At 37.0% G+C, this 20856-nt stretch overlaps 2 protein-coding genes across 2 annotated transcripts in view; one reads left to right on the forward strand and one right to left on the reverse strand.

Annotated features, from left to right (window-relative positions):
* LOC109034810 (oxysterol-binding protein-related protein 9) overlaps nt 1–2326 on the reverse strand; it is a 109342-nt gene extending 107016 nt beyond the window's left edge. The window contains exon 1 of the mRNA XM_019048168.2: nt 1806–2326. Within this exon, the coding sequence (XP_018903713.2) occupies nt 1806–1913 (108 nt within the window). The 5' untranslated portion in view covers nt 1914–2326. The remainder of the gene's footprint in view (nt 1–1805) is intronic.
* Nucleotides 2327–2647: 321 nt separating this feature from the next.
* Sf3a1 (splicing factor 3a subunit 1) lies at nt 2648–20555 on the forward strand. The gene is made up of 14 exons (XM_019048179.2): nt 2648–2970; nt 4001–4165; nt 5244–5433; nt 6371–6530; nt 7416–7569; nt 8699–9057; nt 9907–10066; nt 10681–10863; nt 11504–11628; nt 12457–12844; nt 13204–13307; nt 14397–14507; nt 18612–18785; nt 19475–20555. The coding sequence occupies exons 1-14, from the start codon at nt 2820–2822 to the stop codon at nt 19574–19576; spliced, it is 2526 nt and encodes an 841-aa protein (XP_018903724.2). The 5' UTR covers nt 2648–2819; the 3' UTR covers nt 19577–20555.
* The last annotated feature ends 301 nt before the right edge of the window (nt 20556–20856 follow it).

Below are 20856 nucleotides of genomic sequence, written 5' to 3' on the forward strand. Positions count from 1 at the left end.
CTTTAAACAACCTATTTGATTTCTCTTTATTCAATGACTTAGTATGTAGTTCCTTTTGGCATGGACACTCATGTGCAAATGAGATTTGATGATATTCCTTTTACTCGAAAAAGTTTTATAAGATTAGCAGAGGTCAAGTGAACGGATTTAATCGGAAGGAGGCTAACTGCATTAACGTTGCCTAATTTCCTTGCATATGTTGGTTTTTCAACGGAAAAATAAATATAATTTTGACTTGGAATTCTGTGAGTAAGTACGTTAAAACCCGAGGAAAATGTGCAGAACGTTTCAAGGCATTATGTAAGTTACTTTTCTGTTGAAAGTATAAAGTATGAGAGTGAACCTGATCGGTGTTCGAAACGAACTTTTGAGTTTTAGAACTGGGGAAAGAGAAGTAGAGACAAATGTCACATCCAAAAATTGCACCATTCAGTAGATATTTACATGCTAACTAATGGGCCATCTGATGATTGATGCATCCAGACTGATGTGACTTTTGTCTCTTCTTTTCTTTCCCTAGTTCTAGGAGCGATGTGGCACATCAAGCTCGACTTTTAGGGGCCATGGAAGAATTTTTAGGGGCAGAATTGACTTTTGGCCTACAATAACACGGCATATTTAGTGAAAAGTTCGGCGCAAGATTTTTTTTGTTTCAGAACTAGTATCTGTAACTTGGGGGGATTTCGAAAAATCACCAAACAGAAGAGTTCGGTTTTTTCTTTGGCCATTTTTAGGGCCTACGTTGGCGTTCATTCCTTAGGCGCTAAAACCGATTTCTTAGGTGCATTTTGGCGCAATGGCGCCTCTGAGTTTCGAACAATGAACCTGAAAAATCCTGAGATGCAGTTAAGTAAGCGGATTCAAGTCATTATCCACGAGAATATTAGGACAGTCATTAAAGTCAGTATTTCATGACAGGACAAAAGCTATGATTTTCCTTCATTTTCGAGTAATACTGCACGCTTACTCTGGAATTTGAATAGTTGCGGTTGAATAGTTGAATAATTTCCACATTTAATGATTCAAACATAGAGCTCGCGCATCGTATGTTGAGACAAATGTCAAAGTATTGTTTATGTCACCATTCACCAGTGGTGCCACCTGACTACATGTATTAACCTGTTGAGTGGTGCGAATTCAGAGCTAATCAGAGATTGACGTTTGTCTCAACATACGATGCGGGAGCTCTAACACTAATCGCACGACGAGCAAGAAGCTAAAAATTGCAATCAACGCAGATAGGCATCAGGGAATTCAGCTAGTGTACATGGATTTGAGTGGCAAAATGAGTTATACTGATCATTGGTTTTAGGAAAAATTAGGAGACTGGAGAACTATTACCTAGAACTGGGGAGGGAAAAGAATGGACAAATGTCAACCCAAATGCATCATTTATCAGTTGTCCCATTAATTACCATATGAATTAATGTTGAATGGTGCCGTATTCTGATGTGACACTTGTCCATTCCTCTCTCTCCGCAGTCCTAGCATATGATTACTTAGGTTGATGGTACCAGAATTGATTCCGCCTTATAGCTGCTATAGAAGCAATTACTTAGGAGAGAGAGCAGTAAGGTTATCAGGAAGGCGTTAAATCTCCATCAGTATCTAACAGGGAACTGGATGACACCCTCTAGATGCATATTCAGCGCAAGGTGCACCTACAAAGTTCTGGAAGAAACAGAAGCTGCAAAATAAGTTCGGATAACCTACAATGTTCAAGGCGTGATAACAAGGGAGATTATGAGGCCGAGGGATCTGATAGATGAATACTTAGATAGAAACGTGGCTGAGCAGGTACTTACGGTATAGTAGGAGAGGAGCCCAGCGTTATCGTCCAAAACAAACCAACGAAATTGCCATCCTTTCATTACATTAGTCCATTTACTCAATGATCCTTCCATAGTCGCCATGTTATCACTGACAAATCACTGGCCGATGTTTACGAAATAACTCGTCAAAATCTAAGGGATGCGGAATCTACACGAAGTCACTACGAACTGATTTATCACCGCCAATCATCGGAATAAGATGAGAAAACGAGATAGCACACATCTTGCTAATTATCGAAACTCATACTGCACCTCACTGTACACGCGCGAGATGAGAGGAACGGCGCTGCTTTTCGCGACGACTGATGTAAAGAAACACTCTTTTATTTACCGCGACGCACGGGCACTTATCGTTTATCACATGTCCCGAAGCACGGCACAAATCCCGGGGATATTTCAGGAAGTAGCTTATCAAACTCGAACAAAATAAGAAACTCCTGCGTCTTCGAAATTTCGTGACCGATTTTTCGCAATTAGGGCATAGACTGACTGTTGAGCATGAGGACACGTTCCAAGTAGGCGAAATATATGCTGTGCTAGTGCTGCGCTCTGAACCAGTTCGGTAGAAACTTTGAAGGAATAGTGTCATAACAGCCAAGCCCGACTAATTGTGTTAAAATTTTACTGAAAACAATTTAATTTGATACATTTTGTTATAAACTTTGAAATATTTTCAACGCATTATTAAAATTGTCACCATAAAAGAATTTTAACAAAATCGCAATGCTATACTGCGTATAACTGCGTAGTGCTTGAAGCATATCCTTCTCGTTAGTAAAGCGCGTGCGCATTACTGTTAGGGTGACCACTCTGTCATAACTTTCCTTCTATGAACCGGAATCGTTTTGCAACGTGAGGTTAGAGTGGTCTTTATCTGTTGTTTTTTTTTTATAAATTTTGATTATTTATTGTGCTATGTCAATGATTCAACCAGTTTCATCAATTTTAAATTGCTGATTTTGAAGTGTGACTAGTGATATCCCTACCATGGCAGCAGTACAAACACCGTTGGAAAACGCATCCAACTTCAATGGACCCCAGCCTCAACCGCTACCACAACCGCAGCCCATGCAACCGGAGGCTCCCCCAGCTCAGTTGCCCGTTATCGGCATTATTTATCCTCCTCCGGAGGTCAGAAGTATCCTTTTGAATACTTAAACCAACAATATTTTTTATTAACAGTTCTCAATAGCGTAAGTACCTCAAGGCATCATGCGGTGGTTGGCCATGCACCAACTTGGTAAGAAGGCTACTCTCTGTAGTTAATTGTTTTTACCGCGAAAATGGACGGTTTGGAAGACGAGGTGTGTTTTCAAAAGAAGCTGGTAGGAATTAGAACCACCCACTGCCAATCGGTCAGTGTTAAACTCTGACTTGAGGTTATTCGTCAAGCTCAAATGACGTGGTTGAACTTGCATGTGATGTATTGCATCGATTAGGTCAACAATCTCAGCTTACTTTGAATCTTAGCAAATAAAATACGATATCACCTGCGCATCAGCCTTAGGAATCATTCTCAACCCAAAAATCGGTAAAATTTAGAGAAATGAAAGCAGAATAGTGTTAGGAAAAAAACCTAGCATTCGATTCAGCTATCAATTTACGTAACCAACGCGAGGTTTTTTCCCTGCTTTCATTTCTCTGAATTTTGCCGATTTTTGGGTTTTGAATCATTCTTTAGGCAAAGGCGCAAGGGCTATCATCCTTTTTTTGCTGAAAGTCCAAAATCTGCTGAGATTTTTGACCTTACTTATGCGATATGCCAGTTCGACCATGTCATCTGAGCTTGATTAATCACCTGATGACTTTCATGTTTTTGTGTTAATGTTGCACTCAGAAAACAGAAGAACCAAACTGATAAGTTTACTTTGACAGCACACCTTTAAATGAACCTTTCTATTTACATCCCTCCGTACCATTGTTGGTCCGAAGGTAGAGTCCATATCAAACAAGTTTGCATACCTTTAGACCGCGACAAAAAATGCATCATCTTGATTCTTCCATTCACTTCCAATGCTAAACTGATGTCAGGCAATCTTCTGTCGCCTATAATATTCCTACAACAACAGTTGTATTACTTTTCAATCTAGGTGTTAGAATGAAAATCGGAATAAAATTAATATCCATCACTTGTTTTTATAGTCCTTTCCTTAGTTTCGTTTTTCCAGACATTGTCGACAAGACTGCAGGTTTCGTAGCAAGCTATGGACCCGAGTTTGAATCCAGAATTCGAGAAAATAAGCTTGGGAATCCAAAGTTCAATTTTCTTAGTCCTGGAGATCCGTACAATGCTTACTATCAGCACAAAGTCAAAGAGTTTCGAGAAGCCCAAGGTTTGTAAGATGTTTTCAGTCTATTCCTTGTCATACCATTATTCATTGAGTCTTTTTAACTGTTCACCAAAAAATGACCTCCGCACCAAGGAATTCTAAACTAAGACATTGACCCCACTACCTAATAGACCACCATTCGCCTCATATGACGAGTATACTCGTCAGCGCACGTCTGGGACATATCTCAGCTGACGAATTAACTCGGGCCGTCTATCGATTTTGAGACGCTTGAGATACCATCTATTGGAAAAGCGAAAAAACTCGACCAAAACAATCGCGTGGTAACGCTGATAAATGCTGCAAATTAACTCATCAACTGAGATATGTCACACGCGTCCTGACGAGTGTACTTGTCAAATGAGGCGAAAGGGTTAAAATATCCTGGCACAAATAACATCTAAAAAGTGTTAAATCAAGCCAGAGATATATACTGGTGTTACAGGATAGAGAGTTAAGAAACGTAGTTTAATGAAAAAGTTATCGCAACTTTGAACATCCCTATGAAAAGACTTTAGGAGTGGTTTCTAACTTGTGCTAGTCCGAAATTTTTGTCTGTCAAAAGTTCTCAGAGGAGAAAAATGTGTTGAACGTGAAAATAGTCGTATAAGAAAATTTGTCCTTAACCTTGAGTCTTTAAAATCACAGTTTAGTAAGTAATTCGCAAAGGTGCACCCAATAAATGATTAACTCCGCCTGCTAAATGTATGTTCTTCACAAATTTAAAATCATACTATGAAAATTTTTTCTAAAAGTAAAAGCTTATCAACTAATCAGTGTTCGAAACACACGCGGGCCAAACAGCATTTTGTCATGAAGAAATTGCCTTTGGCTGCTGAAGAAGTCATTGTTAAACTCTGTTGTTGGGATTTTTCGGCGTATTTCTGAATTGAGGCATTTCAAAAGGGCAATCTTTCATTTTAGCCCCTATGAAATCTGAGATAGCTGCCAAGACTTAATGTCGAGTTTCAAACACTCCAACCAATCATTGGAAACTAATCATTTCTTAAAGGAAGTTTTGACGTCACCCTACTTGTTTGTATCAAATCAGATGATAGTAACAAAAATTGTTTTCTTACAGCGGCAGGGCAAGAACAAGCTGCTGCAAATCAGGCTCAAGCACCTGCTCGTAAATCGATGCCCACTGCTACCCTCCAAAAGCAACAAGAATTGTTGAAACAAGCAGTAGCTGAACAACCATTTATACCGAAGGACCCTCCCCCAGAATTTGAGTTCATAGCTGATCCACCATCGATCTCAGCTCAAGACTTGTAAGTATACTATTGTAAAACATAGCTGAAGGGAAGTATACCTTGCACCAAGTAATGGGTCAGTTGCGCTGGTCATAGAATCGCGTTTTGATACTTAAATTCTTTTAGATTAGCTTAAAATAATAAGATCCGTCCAAAACGCATTTTTCTACGCTCAATGTTAACTGAGGTATCACCCATTGAAAAGTCGGGTTATTGACGTCATCCACCGCAGTAGTGACATCCTTGGTTCCTACCACCTTGTTTTCATCCAAGATTCACGTTGAGTAATCAGTGCGTAAATGACCAATGAAAGCAAGGTGGAAGAAACCACGGGTGTCACTACAGCCATGGATGACGTCAAAAACCCGACTTTTCAAAGGGCGATGTCTCGTTAATTTTGATCTTAGAAATTTGCGGTTTGGATAGATCTTATTATTTGTAGCTAATCTGCAAGGATTGAGCATCAAAACGCATTTTGTTACCAGTGCAACTGACCCATTTTTGATGTAGAATGCTCAAATAATAATGGATCGTAGACATTTTTAATTATTTATCGCATCCAGAAAATCTGAGAATAGTTCATCACAACAAGTAAGTGTTTGTAAATTTGGAAAATGACAAATTGTAAGTGGATAAACATTCTATTTAGTATCTGACACATTTTCTCCCGATCGACATCAGCTAAAATCAATTTTCTTCTGTTCCATTCTTTGCTGAAATCAATGCTTTAACTCAATGTAGCAATTAAACATATTTTCTTTACACATATGTGCGCATTTTGGTGGTAATTTTTGTGTTACATCAGCAGCATCATCAAATTAGTCATTGAATTCATTCATTCAATTTCATTTAATTTGCGAAGAGAATGCTCTGTGTTGTGAGGATTATATCAAATCAAACCCAGTATTGCTGAAAATGATACCTCTAATCTTCAGTCATGATTTTTAATTTTCAGAGACATCGTGAGGATGACAGCACAGTTTGTTGCTCGAAACGGTCGTCAGTTCCTGACATCTCTAATGAATCGTGAGCAGAGGAACTGTCAGTTTGATTTTCTCAGACCACAACACTCCTTGTTTCAGTACTTCACTAAGCTCTTAGAGCAGTATACCAAGGTATTTTCTCATTTTTTTGTACCAGTCATTAATTACACTAACTTAAATTTGAATTTTATTGTTGGAAAATTTTCTTCTCAAACCTTTTTTTTTGTTATTTTTTTTCTGAAGAAGATTTAGAATTATTATTGCATACATTTTTCACCGAGAAGTTACAGCTTGGTAATTAATACAAAAATTTGCAAAATTGTATGAACTAAAAATCGTTTCTGCCACCGCAGTAAAATAGAATGTGTAAAGAAGTTTGAAGGAAACAGATGATTGTTACATTACAAATTACGAACTTCTCTAAATTTCTAAGAATATCTTACTTGTGTACAAGGAGCTTTTGTGTTAAATCCTCATGATTGTGTGTTACTTTACAGTTGCAAAATAAACGTTTATCGATTGATTCTTTAGATTATCCAGATTGAAGAACTTGAAACGACTCCTCCAGTTAACCTCTATTTTCCACGCTCTCCACTAAATGAGATTGAAAATGAGATTTTTACAGCCAAAAAATTAGCATAAATTTGAGCTTAAGGCTCTAACTATTAGAGAAAATACAAGTAATGGAGTTAGTTAACAAATTTTTTTTTTTAATCTAAGAGAAAAAAACCAACATTAAAACACTGAAAATGATTTATGCACTGCTGTTATTGGGAGAGACTGATGATCAACTTTGTTAGAGAAGAGAGGACCTCTTAATTTTTGTATGTGTCTACGTATACTGCTGTCTCTGATAATCCTTCTTGCATTGATTGAAGCTGATTTTGTAATTCCGGTTTTGTGAGTATTTCCTTCATTCAGCTGAATTTTAGCTATCAATTTCTACTTCCTGTCTTTATTTGATTATGAGCTCTTTGAATTGTTTTATTTTACTTAACGTGATTTTATTTATTACAGATCCTTGTTCCACCGAAAGACATAGTTCCCAAGCTTGAAGAAGAATCGTATTCTATTAAAAATATTCTTGAAAAAGTAAAGTATCGTGCTGATTGGCAGCAGTATCAAGAAGCTCAAAAACGGAAAGCAGAACAGCAAATTGAGAAAGAAAGAGGTATGGATCTCTTCAAGAATTATTGTCAATTACATTTATGTGCCTGGACCATTGAAAAGAGCCTTATCCTCCGGTAGAAAATCGTCCTTAACTTTTTATAAATGTATGGAGAAGGATAATCAGAATATTTTGGCGCAAGTTTGACATCCAAAGCTCAAAAATTGAAGGAGGTATGAGTCCTGAAGTTCAAATATAAAAATTCTTTGGTTGCAGACAAACGTGGCTTAGGTTTGTGAAAAAAGTTAACGAAAATTTTCTTCTGGAAGATATAATCCCTTCTCACAGATCTGGTCTCGTACTGAACAATGTTTCTAGAGTAAAATGAATTATTACCATGATTGAGTTCCATCAATACCAAAAGTAAAAGATCATGGGTGATTACTGTCTGTCTTTATACATAAAGCTTTTTTTAGTTCATTATTTTCTGTATTTTTTTAAAAAATCCTTTTAGATGCTTTTGTCTCTGCTCAGCTTTTTTGTAGTTTTAACTTTTCGTCCACTTTAGCTGAGTATACTTGCAGTAGAAAAACCATTCCTACGGAGACATTACTGAAGAAACGCGCATTAGTACTTTTGTTTGCATTCGCTGCCACAAAGATAGATGGAAATTTTATCGGAGGCATGAATGCGAAAACAGTGCGGTGAAACTTTTAGGGAACAGTCTTCTTACTGGGCGTATATTCGGTGGCTTGTATTGCTAACCCAGCAATAGAAGTGTCATTCGACAACAAGCTCTGTCCGAATCTAACCATTGTATCAACCCAACAAGTTGAAGACTTACTTTAACTATTTTTTACATATTTGCATTGGGCGAAAAGTTTCTCTACATTTGTTAGCATTAATCGCTTGAAAACATAACAATTTTTTATAATTTTTTCTGAGAGGAGAAAATAATAATCGAAAATCCATTGAAATACGCTCCTGGCACAAGCAGTTGTTGGGTGCAAAAAATATGGTATAAAGTGAGGGCAGAGTGGAAACTTTGGAATCCAATAATTGTCGAGCTTCCTTGTTTACTTCCTTGTGTGCTTACTGTCTATCTCTGTTGGTATATCAGAGATGTTGTGGAGTAAGAAAGGTGTAAACTCTCAATAGATCTTTTAATTTGATTCCTCTATCTTTATCACAGTTGCTTATGCTCAAATCGACTGGCACGATTTCGTCGTGGTGGAAACAGTGGACTATCAAATCGGAGAAGTCGGCAACTTTCCGACACCAACAACTCCCAGTGAAGTCGGAGCAAGAGTTCTCATGCAGGAAAGAATTGAAGAAAATGGTGGAGAAGCAGGAGAGAATGAAGATGGAGATGATGATGAGGAAGAAGAGGAGGAGGATGAGGAAGAGAACGAAATGCAGATGGGATCTGATGACGAAATGGAAGATAGGACGCACGAGAAGCCGACGAAACAAAAGGAAAGAGCGAACAGTAGTGAGTCAGAAGGTGAAGAAGAAAGTAATGAAGCCAAGGACGCAAGGGACAATACACAGGTTTGTTGGATTTCCTACCTGTTGTTTTTATAATTTTAATGAACCAGTAGACAAGGTACCTATGAGAACTTAAGCATTCTGATACATGATGAGCCAAAATTTTTTACTGAAAAAAAGAAAAGATTTTTTTCGAAGTGCTTGGCATCCCTCTTGTTTAATGTGCAAGTCAGGGACATTTTCTCTTGTTTTCTGGAGGGAAGATAACTGACGAAACATGCAGGTAAATACTTTTTGAAAGATTGGTCGGTATTTTTGGTAATTTCATCACACAATTACCTGATCTCATCCAGGAAAATGCTGGATTTATTTTAATAGTAGATTTATTTCTAAATTTTATTTTATTGATCTAATTTAAAGCCTGATTTGCATTTTTGGTTTTTTCCTTTTTTCCATTTTTTTTTTTATGTCAGGAGGTATTGGTGGCCACAGTCGGAAAGTGAGTATCTCTGATTACAACACTGTAAGTCTCTACTTACGTCGTGTTTCTGTGAAGGATAACAAACCAATAGCTCCCATTGAAATTTCTGAGAATTTTCTTCACTCATTCTGAAAAAAAATCATACCAAATTGTCCGGAAACATTTTCCTTAGTTTTCTTTGAAGAATGTGAAACATAAGCAGAGATTTTTGCAGAGCAATTCCGCTGTCGAAGTATATACACCTTTTTGCATTTAGCCTTTGATATTCGATGTACATTTGTGGCTATAAGTATAGCACTCCTTGGCGCTCTACGACTCTCAATTGCTACTGTTCTCTTTTACACCATAACCCTACCTGTGATAGATAGAATGTGAATATCTCTTTTTTGCTTAATTCAGCATCTCATGAGATTTTTTTTAATCTGTGGTAGGTTCAAGACATGGAAGAAGATTCGTCCAGTGAAGATGAAGACAGAGAGAAAAGTGAAGACAGGAGAAAATCAGGGCCTCCGATACCCGATGCTCTTCAACCACCGCTTCCTCCTCAACCCGACAAAGTCATTGTTAAAAAAGGCTATGATCCCAAACAAGGTATTCTGACACTTATTCTCTTTTACACTTATATATAAATGTAACCAAGACATGCGAAAAAAGCAGAAGTCTGCAAAACCAATTTTTGCGAACAGATATAAATTAGAATTTTCTTTGAGGCGGTAAAAAAGTGTAAAAGACTAACTATTTTTGTAGCAGAGATTTCCTTAAATGCTGTAGGGATGTCTTTAAAGAAATTGGACTCCCTTTATTTTTGCAAGTCTCCTTTCAGTAACTGTAATGCCACAGAAGAATACAGTTTATGTACAATGTCTTAAGATAGTGCACCAAACCCCCTTCACAGCAAATTTTTTACTCAATATTTTAACATAGTAATAAAATTTACTAATTTAATTGGAATAATATTTTTTCAAAAACGCTTGTGTCCTGTCTAACATTTTTCTTGAATCTTTCTATTTTTTACTCAGCAACTCAGCAAGTAGGTTAAACTAAGCTTATGCAATTTTACAAAGCAATGTTTAACTGAGTATAAATAAGTGTTAGCATCAGGTATGGGGACCCTCTTGTGCTATTTTTCTTCCTAAATTCAAAAGTTTTTCCTCTTAAGTTACCTACTCAATGTTTCTTTAATGTGTTACTTCCTTTCTTTTCAGCACAAAAAGCAGCAAAAACAGCTCCTGCCGATGAATATCTCATCTCTCCAATCACTGGTGAAAAGATTCCTGCAAGTCAAGTACAAAAGCATATGCGAATCGGTTTGTTGGATCGCAGCTGGATTGAACAGAGGGACAAACACATTCAAGAAAAACGCAATCAAGAGACTGTGTTTGCTCCTGGTAAGGTTTTCAATCCCACAAAAATTTACAGTGTTTTGAATATTAAAGTCACTCTAATACTTTCATGTAGTATTTCAACAAATTTCCAGGAATAGTGATTATTCCTGAATATATGGAGAAATAGCATTATTTTAAGCAGGGAAAAAGATAATTAATATGTGAATAATACAAAAGAGACTTTTTACGTATTTTCAATCGGCAAATGTGTGTTTAATAATATCTATTAGTTCGGTTCTTGTCTAACGGTTTTAGATAGGTGTAAACTACTTAATTTCTACAGTGCATTAATCACACAAGCAACGACGGATAAACCTCACTTGGCCTTCAGAAAACATGGAAATTAACATAGGATAAAGAGGTATAAAATTCGTCTGAGCTGTTCGACATGTGTGTCAAACTTGCATGCATGTTCTCTTTTCAAGTTGTAGATTACTTTCAACACTGCCCTCATCATTCCCTATTTTATAAACAATGTAATAACATTAACTTTGAATGTAGCGATCAAAATGACTTTAATGGGACTTACAATTTTAATGCATAGTTTTCCGATTTAGAATTTATCGATTATAAATTTTCTAAAATATCTCTCCATCATACCATCCTGTACTACGAATGTTGAAATTTCTGTTCTTTTTTCTAGGCTCTGCAATTGAGGACAGTTTGAAAGAATTGGCCGAGCGTCGTACTGATATTTTCGGTGTTGGTGATGAAGAAACTGTCATTGGTAAAAAGATAGGAGAAGAAGATACCAAGAAAGATGATAAGGTGTGTGAACAGTTATTTTTTAATGAAACCGGAAAAAATCAATGCTTGTTTTTGTATTCTCTTTTATGATGTCTGATTGGTATTGATCCAAAATGTTTGCCTACTGCAAGCATTTAGATAAGGGAACTGTTCAAAATGCAAAAGTGTTCCTTGATTGTTACTAGGCAAACAATAAAATTTTGTAGATTTCAAGAGGAACTCTTCTGGAAAATATTTTTGATGTGAAGATAGACACATTTTGTGGTGAAATTAGATGAACATAATTTTTCCATTTGCGATGTTACAAACCTTCAATATTTTACAATTTAGAAATGTTGCAATAGTTTAATTTTACGTGCCAAATAGAATCAAGAGTTATTCGTGGTTTGATGTAATTTCTGGGCGAAATTCACGATATTTCTTCTTTAAGTGAAAAATATGTTCTAAAAATTTTGAAAAATGCTGTTAATTTGTTAGCTTGCAAAAATTATTAGAGTAGCAGAACTTCAGGATTTTTGCATAACCAAGGTACAACTTTTTCTATTTTCATTGGAATGAGTTGGTGACTCTGCCATGTGCAATAAATTCAGTATAAAACTGAAATTCTCATTTCAGAGGGAAAAAGCTTGACCGAGCACAATATTCCCCCTTAGAGAAATGTCGTTCGAATATTTTTTTTTTACTCAATTTATCACACATGGAAAAATCACCAACTCTATCTTATCAACTCATGCATCAAACCCCAATCTGTTTATGGTACTTTCATTGATTCGCAAAAAATGAGCAATTTTGCAAGTCTATAACTCGCATTTTACCTCAATTTAAAGCAAAAGTTTTCTTTTCTTTCAGGTCACCTGGGATGGCCACACTTCCAGTGTCGAAGCAGCAACAAGAGCGGCCCGTGCTAACATCACAATTGAGGAGCAAATCCACCAAATCCACAAAGTGAAAGGTCTCCTGCCGGACGAAGAGAAAGAAAAGATCGGTCCAAAACCAGCGTTCCCTGGCGGACGTCATCAACCCCAGCACCCCCAGTCTGCCCCTATGCCACCTCCACCCGCAACCACAGCACCTGCACCTCCCCCTCCGGCACCGGCCCCAGTCAAACACAATCCTCCGCCTCCCCAGATGCCAGTCCTAGCGCCTCCTCCTCCACTTCCAACGCTCACCCCAATGCCTCCCAATATGTCTGGCATGATGATGATGCCACAGCAACTACAGCCACCTCCAATGATGGGTAAGGATACATTCAATTGACCATTAGACAAAGTATGGATTTAAGCACTATGATAAATATTTTCTTATTTTTCTCCAATTCTTTAGAAGCCAAATTAACTGTTTGCATGTGCATCATAAACTACCGCTACTCCACAGTCGCGATTTTGAACAAATCAGTGGGGTGCGTCAGCTTTTGTACGTGCCCTGATGGACCATCCCCCTGCGCAATTTTTAGTCGCATTAGGTAGAACACTGCATTAAATCTAGACTCAAATTATCTGTCTCTGTGAATAGCAGGGACTTCAAAAATTTAACAAGCTATATTCTTGACAGAATTTTAAATTGAGTTGCTGATTCAGTTTCTTGAAATCATTTCAGTTCCAGCTGTTCCGCGACCTCCACACTTCCAAGTTGTTACCCCGGGCCCACCAATGCCACCAGCTTTTATTCCAGCACCACCCATTGTTCAACAACCGCAGCAGGTAAATAAGTTTTTGTTTAATCTCGCAGAATAATATGGGTCATGCGACCTTGAAAATTGTTTACAAAGCACTTGATTTTAAAAATAATTTTCAAGGTTTCAAAGTTTTTGATTTTAAAAAAATGTTAAGAAAAAAATTTGAATTTTACTCTTCACCAATAATACCAATGAATTCTTGCGGTTAAGAAATAACGCAACAGTGGATGTTAAATACATTGATTGTTTGGAAATAAATCTTATCTGCAAAGAGAACTGTGATTCCTACTTCATAGTGAAAATTTCAGCGGGTGGGTCAGGTCAACTTTTTTGACTAGATTGGCTGGGTTGCAACCCCAGTGACAAAAACGCTCTTCTGTAGTCAAGAACTAAATTCAGATTCTTGATGAATTTTGGTCAATGGTTGAATCCACCCATTTCTTGACACACCTCTGAAGGGGATCGGAGAATTTTGAATGTGATCATCATCGGTACCAACATGAAAACCAAATGTTGTAAGTGCACTAACGGCTGAAGGGAATTTTTTTTTGTCGTTACGGTGGTTGGCAGAAAAAGAAAAACTTAGCCAAATTCATTCGCGGGAATTTGCTGCCTAAAGCGAACTAAATAGTGCTAACTGAGGCTCACTATATAGGGAAAAAATTGCAAAAGTATGGGTTTTTTTAATCTTGAGGAAGCATGAACCATAGATAATCAGATCGCTGAAAAATTGTATGCAAGATCTGTGTCTTTTGCTGCTTTTGAAAGTCAGGCATGTACAAACATAATTTTAGCAGGAGCATCAAGTAAAATCAAAGTGGGATGATTTGATTTATACTATAATTTTGGTTATGATCAAGCGTTTGTCATATCATAGCATTTTGAGAAAAGTCGAGAATACTTGTTTTTTTTTTGCCAAATCAATTGTTATAACTGAGTAGTTTTGAAAAATACTTCACCGAACCACCCTCTGTTTTTGGTTGTAGATCTATTGATCATAGCAATAGATTCTTGTTTCTCTGCAGCTTGTAGAAGTTGTATTTTAGGTTAGTTCAATTGAGGATTTTGTCATCACTAATTTATACTTAATGTGACTTGCTTTGTTTTATCATAGGCACCTACCAAACATGCTGCCGAGCCTAACCCTGAAGATGAACCACCCAGCAAGAAAGTTCGAACAGAAGAATCCCTTATTCCTGAACATCAATTCATGGCAAATCATCCTGTAAGTACCTTTTATAAAGTTTGTCCCTAGTACGATGATTTCGCTCCGTTATTTTTAAGTTTAAAATAAAATCTAACTGGACTAAAATACTAGCACGTGACAGTGGTGTTGGCAGTTAATGGAGAGACAACCTATGGTTTCAACTACCTCACATCCAGAGCAACATGGCAGCAGTACGATTCAAATTGCATACAAACAATTTCTTTTAAAAAAACGATAAAAATTTGCTCTTTAAATAAGGGTAATATTGGGAGCACGGTCGAAAAAATATCTTTTGGTTACAATTGAATCGAAGTATGCGAAAACGTCCGATGTCCAAAAAATCAACTCTTGGTAAACCGCAAAAAACTGTGGAGGCCTTTAGAATCGGCGTTTTGAAGAAAATCAAGGCATGTGTTTCTTAGTAAAGGGTTGTAGAAAAGGCACACAACTGTGTCCCATTCCAACTCCCATTCAGTGCTGAGTAATTGTAAAAAAAGGGCTTTGGACATCGGACGTTTTCGCATACTTTGCAAAAATCTGCCCAAAAACCATTATTTTTGACCCCTCCAAAAACCTTTAAACTAGAGTAAAACATAATGTCAGACCTCCAGTAACACAAAAAAAAATATTTCTCTTTTCTTCGAGGCTTCAGTGAAAGTTACGTGACGGCGGAAGAAGAAAAATAATGGACATCGGACGTTTTCGCATACTTTGAGATTGCCCCTCAAGATATGTGTTCAGGATTGCCTAGAGTGCATGAAATCGATTAGAATTATATAAAGTAGGGTGAAATTATTCATCTTCAGAGGGTCCTGAACGAGAATCCAAATTTGCCCCCTCGAAAAATCATGGGAACCCCCCCGAAAACCCCCAACATCAAAAAAACAGTCAGAAATTGGTTATTTTCTCTCGTTGTTCTGCTACTAGCGCACGTTTTGAGAGCAGAAATTTTTTTCTCATATAATTTCTCATCTATAGGGAGTTCTTAACGAGAATCCAAATTTGCCCCCTCGACCAATCATGGGGACCCCCCCGAAAACCCCTCCATAATCGAAACAATTGTCAAAAATCGGTTATTTTCTCTCGTTTTTCGGCTAACATCGCATGTTTTGGGAGTAGAACTTTTTTTCTCAATTGATTTCTCATCTATAGGGGGACCTTAACGAGAATCCAAAATTGCCCCCTCGAACAATCATGGGGACCCCTCCAAGCCCCCCCCCCCCCCCCCCCCGATAAAAAAGGTCAAAAATAGGTTATTCTCTCGTTTTACGGCTATTATCGCCAAAGCCGTTGATTTTAAGACAGAGTTTGTGGATCTCACATGAAAGCAGATAAAAATTCGGTCTTATTTAACCAGGTTTGAAATTTTTCTGATGAAAATTGCGGTCACTACAGGGTTCTCATAGATAGCCCAAAATTTTCAAAATTTCGTTTTTTAATGGTTTTTTGCTTGTAACTGTTGTTCAGCTATTCTTTAAAGTAAGTAGATCCTTTCAAATGAAAGTAGATTCAAAATGCTACAAATTCGTGTATCAAGCTTGTCCTTAGAGCGTAACGAGACGGCACCCCAGCGTTGCAAAAGTTACCGTCTCAAAATGGATTTTCCGGGGCGGTGCAGTCCGAGCAACCACTCCACTCTTTTGCTCTACTCTAGGATTGCCTAGAATGCATAAAATCAAGTGTAATTATATAAAGTAGGGTGAATCGATGTTAAACAAAATAAAGTGTGAACTTTTTAATAGGAAAACTCATGCTAAGGAGAAAGAACAAGACAAATACTGGAGTAATACATTTACCGGTCGGAAACTTTAGCATTAATCATGACTTTCCATCTATAAAAAATTTACCGTCAGTAAAATGGTTTTGAAATGCGTCTTAAACAAGTTAAAAATTGAAAAAAGATTGGGAAAGTTTCGAATACTTATACAGGTTGTTAAACAAAAATCATGGGCTATCATGTACCGTTTTCGCAGAATTTAAAGTCATCGGCTCGAAGAAAATATTCAAAGAAAGTCGTAATGTAGTCAGTTTAATAAAAATAGAGATAAATCAAATCGGTAGAAAAGTTCTTATAAGGCATACTCTAAGCTTTAAAAGTAGCTCAAGTTTTTGAAAATTGGTCGAGGGGTTCGCGAGGAAACCTAATTTTACTGCGACAACTTCGGAGTCTGGATGCGCGGAGAGTCGATTATTTCCGACTTGGGTTTTCGCCGCTAAGCATCATATCAAAAAGAAATTTGAAGGTTTTTATTGAGTAGACCTTACCTTACTTTTTGACGAAGTCCCTGCCTCTGTTTTGACATTTTTGGTATCAATATTGCAGCTTCTTGATGCCTTCCGCGTAGAAGCTGGCTCTTGTCTTGGCACCGAAACCAGTCATTGACAAGCCCTCTACACTTCCGAATCAGTTGCTTTGCATAAGAAAATTTCCCTCCATCTTCCGTACTCTTACGATTCAGCCTCATGTGACTTTCGTCTGTTCACTGAGCTGAAAAACTTCCTCGGTGGAAAGCGGAATCCGAATGATTCGGAAGTACAGAGACGGATTCCGGTGCCAAGACAAGAGCCAGCCTCTACGCGGAAGGCATCAAGAAGCTGCAATATTGATACCAGAAATGTCAAAACAGAGGCAGGGACTTCGTCAAAAAGTAAGGTAAGGTCTACTCAATAAAAACCTTCAAATTTCTTTTTGATATGATGCTTAGCGGCGAAAACCCAAGTCGGAAATAATCGACTCTCCGCGCATCCAGACTCCGAAGGTGGGCGCGCGGCGACAGGAAGTTGTCGCAGTAAAATTAAGTTTCCTCGCGAACCCCTCGACCAATTTTCAAAAACTTGAGCTTCTTTTAAAGCTTAGAGTATGCCTTATAAGAACTTTTTTACCGATTTGATTTATCTCTTTCCGTTTGGAAGATAAGAGGTAGGGAACCTCATTGGATGACCCTCGTAAATGGACATCGGACGTTTTCGCATACTTTTGAGGTTCGACCCCCTAAATGGGGGCGAAAAAACAAAAAACAGGTCAAATCCGTCTACACATAGATGCGCCTACCCTCGAAGATGACGTTAAGCCAAAAAACTCAAAATCCAAAAAAATGGACATCGGACGTTTTCGCATACCTCGATTCAATTGCGCTGCGGAAGGTAATGAACAAATGCTGGTGAGAAGATACACGGAGCTAAATTCTTCCTGAAATCTCTTGTAATTTGTTACCATCATATTTATTTTTTTTGTTTTAAACGAGGTTGGATGTTCGTTGGCTTTTTCAGCTGAAATTTTTATCAAATGATAATGAATTCGAAGAAAATGAGTAACAGCTTTGTTACCTGTAGTATGTACCCTTCAGACAACAGTGTCAACTATGAAACATTTCGTTTATCCTAATTAAAATTTTAACCACTGATATGGGTAGTATGACTGAGCTAGTTATCCTTGCCATCAGACCAGCTGTTTCGATTTGTTCTTCCGGGACCATCAGTCAAAAGATCCATGATCGGTCTTTGACCTGTGCAGCAGAAACAAATACATTTTATTACCCTTATATTTTCAGGGTTGCCAAATGCCACAATAAAAAAAATTGGAAAATGTCAGTAGGTAAAAATGATGAAAATGTCGGGGAAAAATTGTTGGCTTACCTATATTCGCTTTGTTGAATGTGTTTGACGTTTAGAAGAAGAAATGTTGAGAGTTTGGGTTTGGAAGTGATGATTTTTAATCGTCTCACATAGTATCGAATGCCAGGGAACTTTACCAAAATTTGTCAAGAAAGTTAAGGAACGTTACCTTGTTCTCGTTGTCTTTGTTCTGTTTGTTTCTCAATACCATTGCAAATTTAGTTCATGTAAATAGACACAAAGCATATAGTTCTTGTAGCATTGACAATATTTGTAAGTTAAATTTGCGAAAAAAATCAGGAAAATTTCAAAGAATTTTCATATCTTAATTTAAGGTAACCCTGTTTTTACCCCAATATTTTTTATTTCTCCATGTCGACGTCATCAGCACTTTGATGCTGGAAGCATGTATGAGAAACTATGGGATGGTGAACATGTTAATAGTGGTTCTGATCGTTGCCCCCTCAATACTAACTGGTTGTGATATTTTATCCTCTTCTTTTTCAGTCGCCGGTCAATTTCTCAGTTTCCGTTCCAACCATGAACGACAAACCAGAATGGAAACTCAACGGACAAACAATACAAATGAGTCTGCCCCTCCAAGATTCAGTCGCAGTCATCAAGGCAAAACTCCACGATGCTACTGGCATGCCACCCGGAAAGCAAAAGATTCACATGGATGTAAGTTTTGTTTATTTGTTCCTCATCCCTCAAGTCTGTCTTTCTATTTTCTCATGAATTCTAAGATACACTAAAAAAATACTTTGAATATTACTCTAATTCAAACGTATCTCACATTGCAACAATGTAAGTCTCCGCTCATGTTTAAATTTTGTAGAGGGAAACCAACCAACATTTCAACAGTTCTGTCAAAATTTGTTGTGAATTTTCTTCATTCATTCTCAAAAAAATCACCTAAAAATGCAAGGAAACATTCTGATTTACTTTCCTCAAAAAAAAAGAAAAAGAAAAAAGAAACATAATTGAAGATTAAATGTTGCAATTGAGGTATGCATTTTGCGTATTTAGGCATCAATATGTCTGTTAATGAAGAAAGTAACTACAACTCAAGCATTTTTGGATGTATTTATGTTGATAGGAACTTGGTAAAAATGAACTCAACTAAGAAGAACTGTGTGCCGCGTATTTGCATGCTTCTTATTTCATTTTGATTTAATTCATTTTTTACAACACCTTTTCGCATGAAGCTATCGCTAATTGTTCATTCATAGCAGAGCACTAGCATTTTGTTCCATCAGAAAAGAGCTGGAAGTGCTCAGAAGGTACCGTTTCCTCTCATAACTTGATTTGTAGAATGTGTGCAGCAAAGCTGGATTTTACTCAACTAATGGTAAATTTTCATGTTTCAGGGGCTCTTCTTCAAGGATTCGAATTCATTAGCGTACTACAATGTGACTCCTGGAACAGTTCTTCAACTGCAACTGAAAGAGCGTGGTGGACGTAAACGATAATTTTATGTCCTTAGTCTTAAAACGATTACAAATCCTCTCTCATTTCATCTTTGTAAGTCTGTAATTTTAACTTTATGTGATAAAACGTATAGGGAGCATGTACACTGTAATAAGACAACGTTACCTAAAAGGGTCAATCTGGGTAAAAGAGAGAATCATTTTGAGGAATTTGTTTTTATCTTGGATACATTTATAAGTGTAATTTTTGATATGGCACTGGAAAACGGAATTATCGCAGGCCAAAGTGAGGAACCACGCATCTGTATTGCTACATTTCAGAATTTCTGCTCTTGTTGTATTTTTTTCAAAGTCAACTTCGTTTGCTTTCTAAATTGGGTTTGACATTTTGAACAACAAAACATAACTGTTTCAAATTATGTCTTTTTAATCATTTGGCATATCTTCTGTTGTCAGGTAATTTTACCTAAATGTGTGAGGGAAACTCATTTTCTAAATTCTGTGACAACCCTGATTTTTGAAGAGAAGCAAGCCACCTTTATAGCTTAAAATTTTTTCAGAATATTCTGCTAACAGAGAAGAAAGATCAAGGATGTTTTCAAAAATTTTTGTCAACTAGTTTTCCGTAGAAAAAATGAATTACGATACGAAGTATGTTGCATCGCAAACGGAAATACATGATTTTGCACTTTGGCCAGCCATGTGTGATATCCAGTTTTATAATATCTAGCAAAAAGTTGAGTTGCTTTCCATTTGCACTCAAGTACTCCCACTACTTTGTAGATAAGTCACTACTGATTTCAAATTTGAATAATAAGCTTTTAAACCATCTGAAACATGTTCACAATCATTTTGTAATTTCATAAGCTAGTTGACTTTAAACCTCTGTCTCTTCTGTCATTCGTGTAAGTTGAAAAGATAACTTGTAAATAAAATTTTATCAACTAGTCTTTATTTTGAGGTAATGTAAATTTTTGTAAATAATAGACAAATTTAATAAATTTTGTAATTAATATTTTCATTTTCTTGTGCGATTCATTTTTAAGTTCCTTCATAAACCTCCAAATTCATCCAGCTGTAGCGCAAAGAGTAAATTGATCTTTGCTTAATTGAAACAGTGGTCATATAAAATAGCAGAAAATGCCCACTTCTTGAAGGAAAATCTCGATTTTTGGAAAATTAGGGTGAAAACTACGGTCAATTTTGGACTCAGCCCTAGACATTTTATCAGGATCACTCTAGTAGTTTCCTGGGTGCAGATTAGGATCCAGGTAATCAATTACTGTTCTATAGGTGATTTTGAAGTAAAGAAAATTCTGAAC

The sequence above is a fragment of the Bemisia tabaci genome, chromosome 9 (assembly GCF_918797505.1).
Source record: "Bemisia tabaci chromosome 9, PGI_BMITA_v3".
Classification (NCBI taxonomy): Eukaryota; Metazoa; Arthropoda; class Insecta; order Hemiptera; family Aleyrodidae; genus Bemisia; species Bemisia tabaci.

Bases quoted from the DNA above. Each gene is read 5' to 3' on its own strand.
- Sf3a1 (XM_019048179.2), top strand. From the start codon at position 2,820: ATGGCAGCAGTACAAACACCGTTGGAAAACGCATCCAACTTCAATGGA. The intron at 2,971-4,000 runs GTATCCTTTTGA...TCGTTTTTCCAG, and splicing joins TCCTCCTCCGGAGGTCAGAA to ACATTGTCGACAAGACTGCA. The intron at 12,845-13,203 runs GTAAGGATACAT...AAATCATTTCAG, and splicing joins ACAGCCACCTCCAATGATGG to TTCCAGCTGTTCCGCGACCT.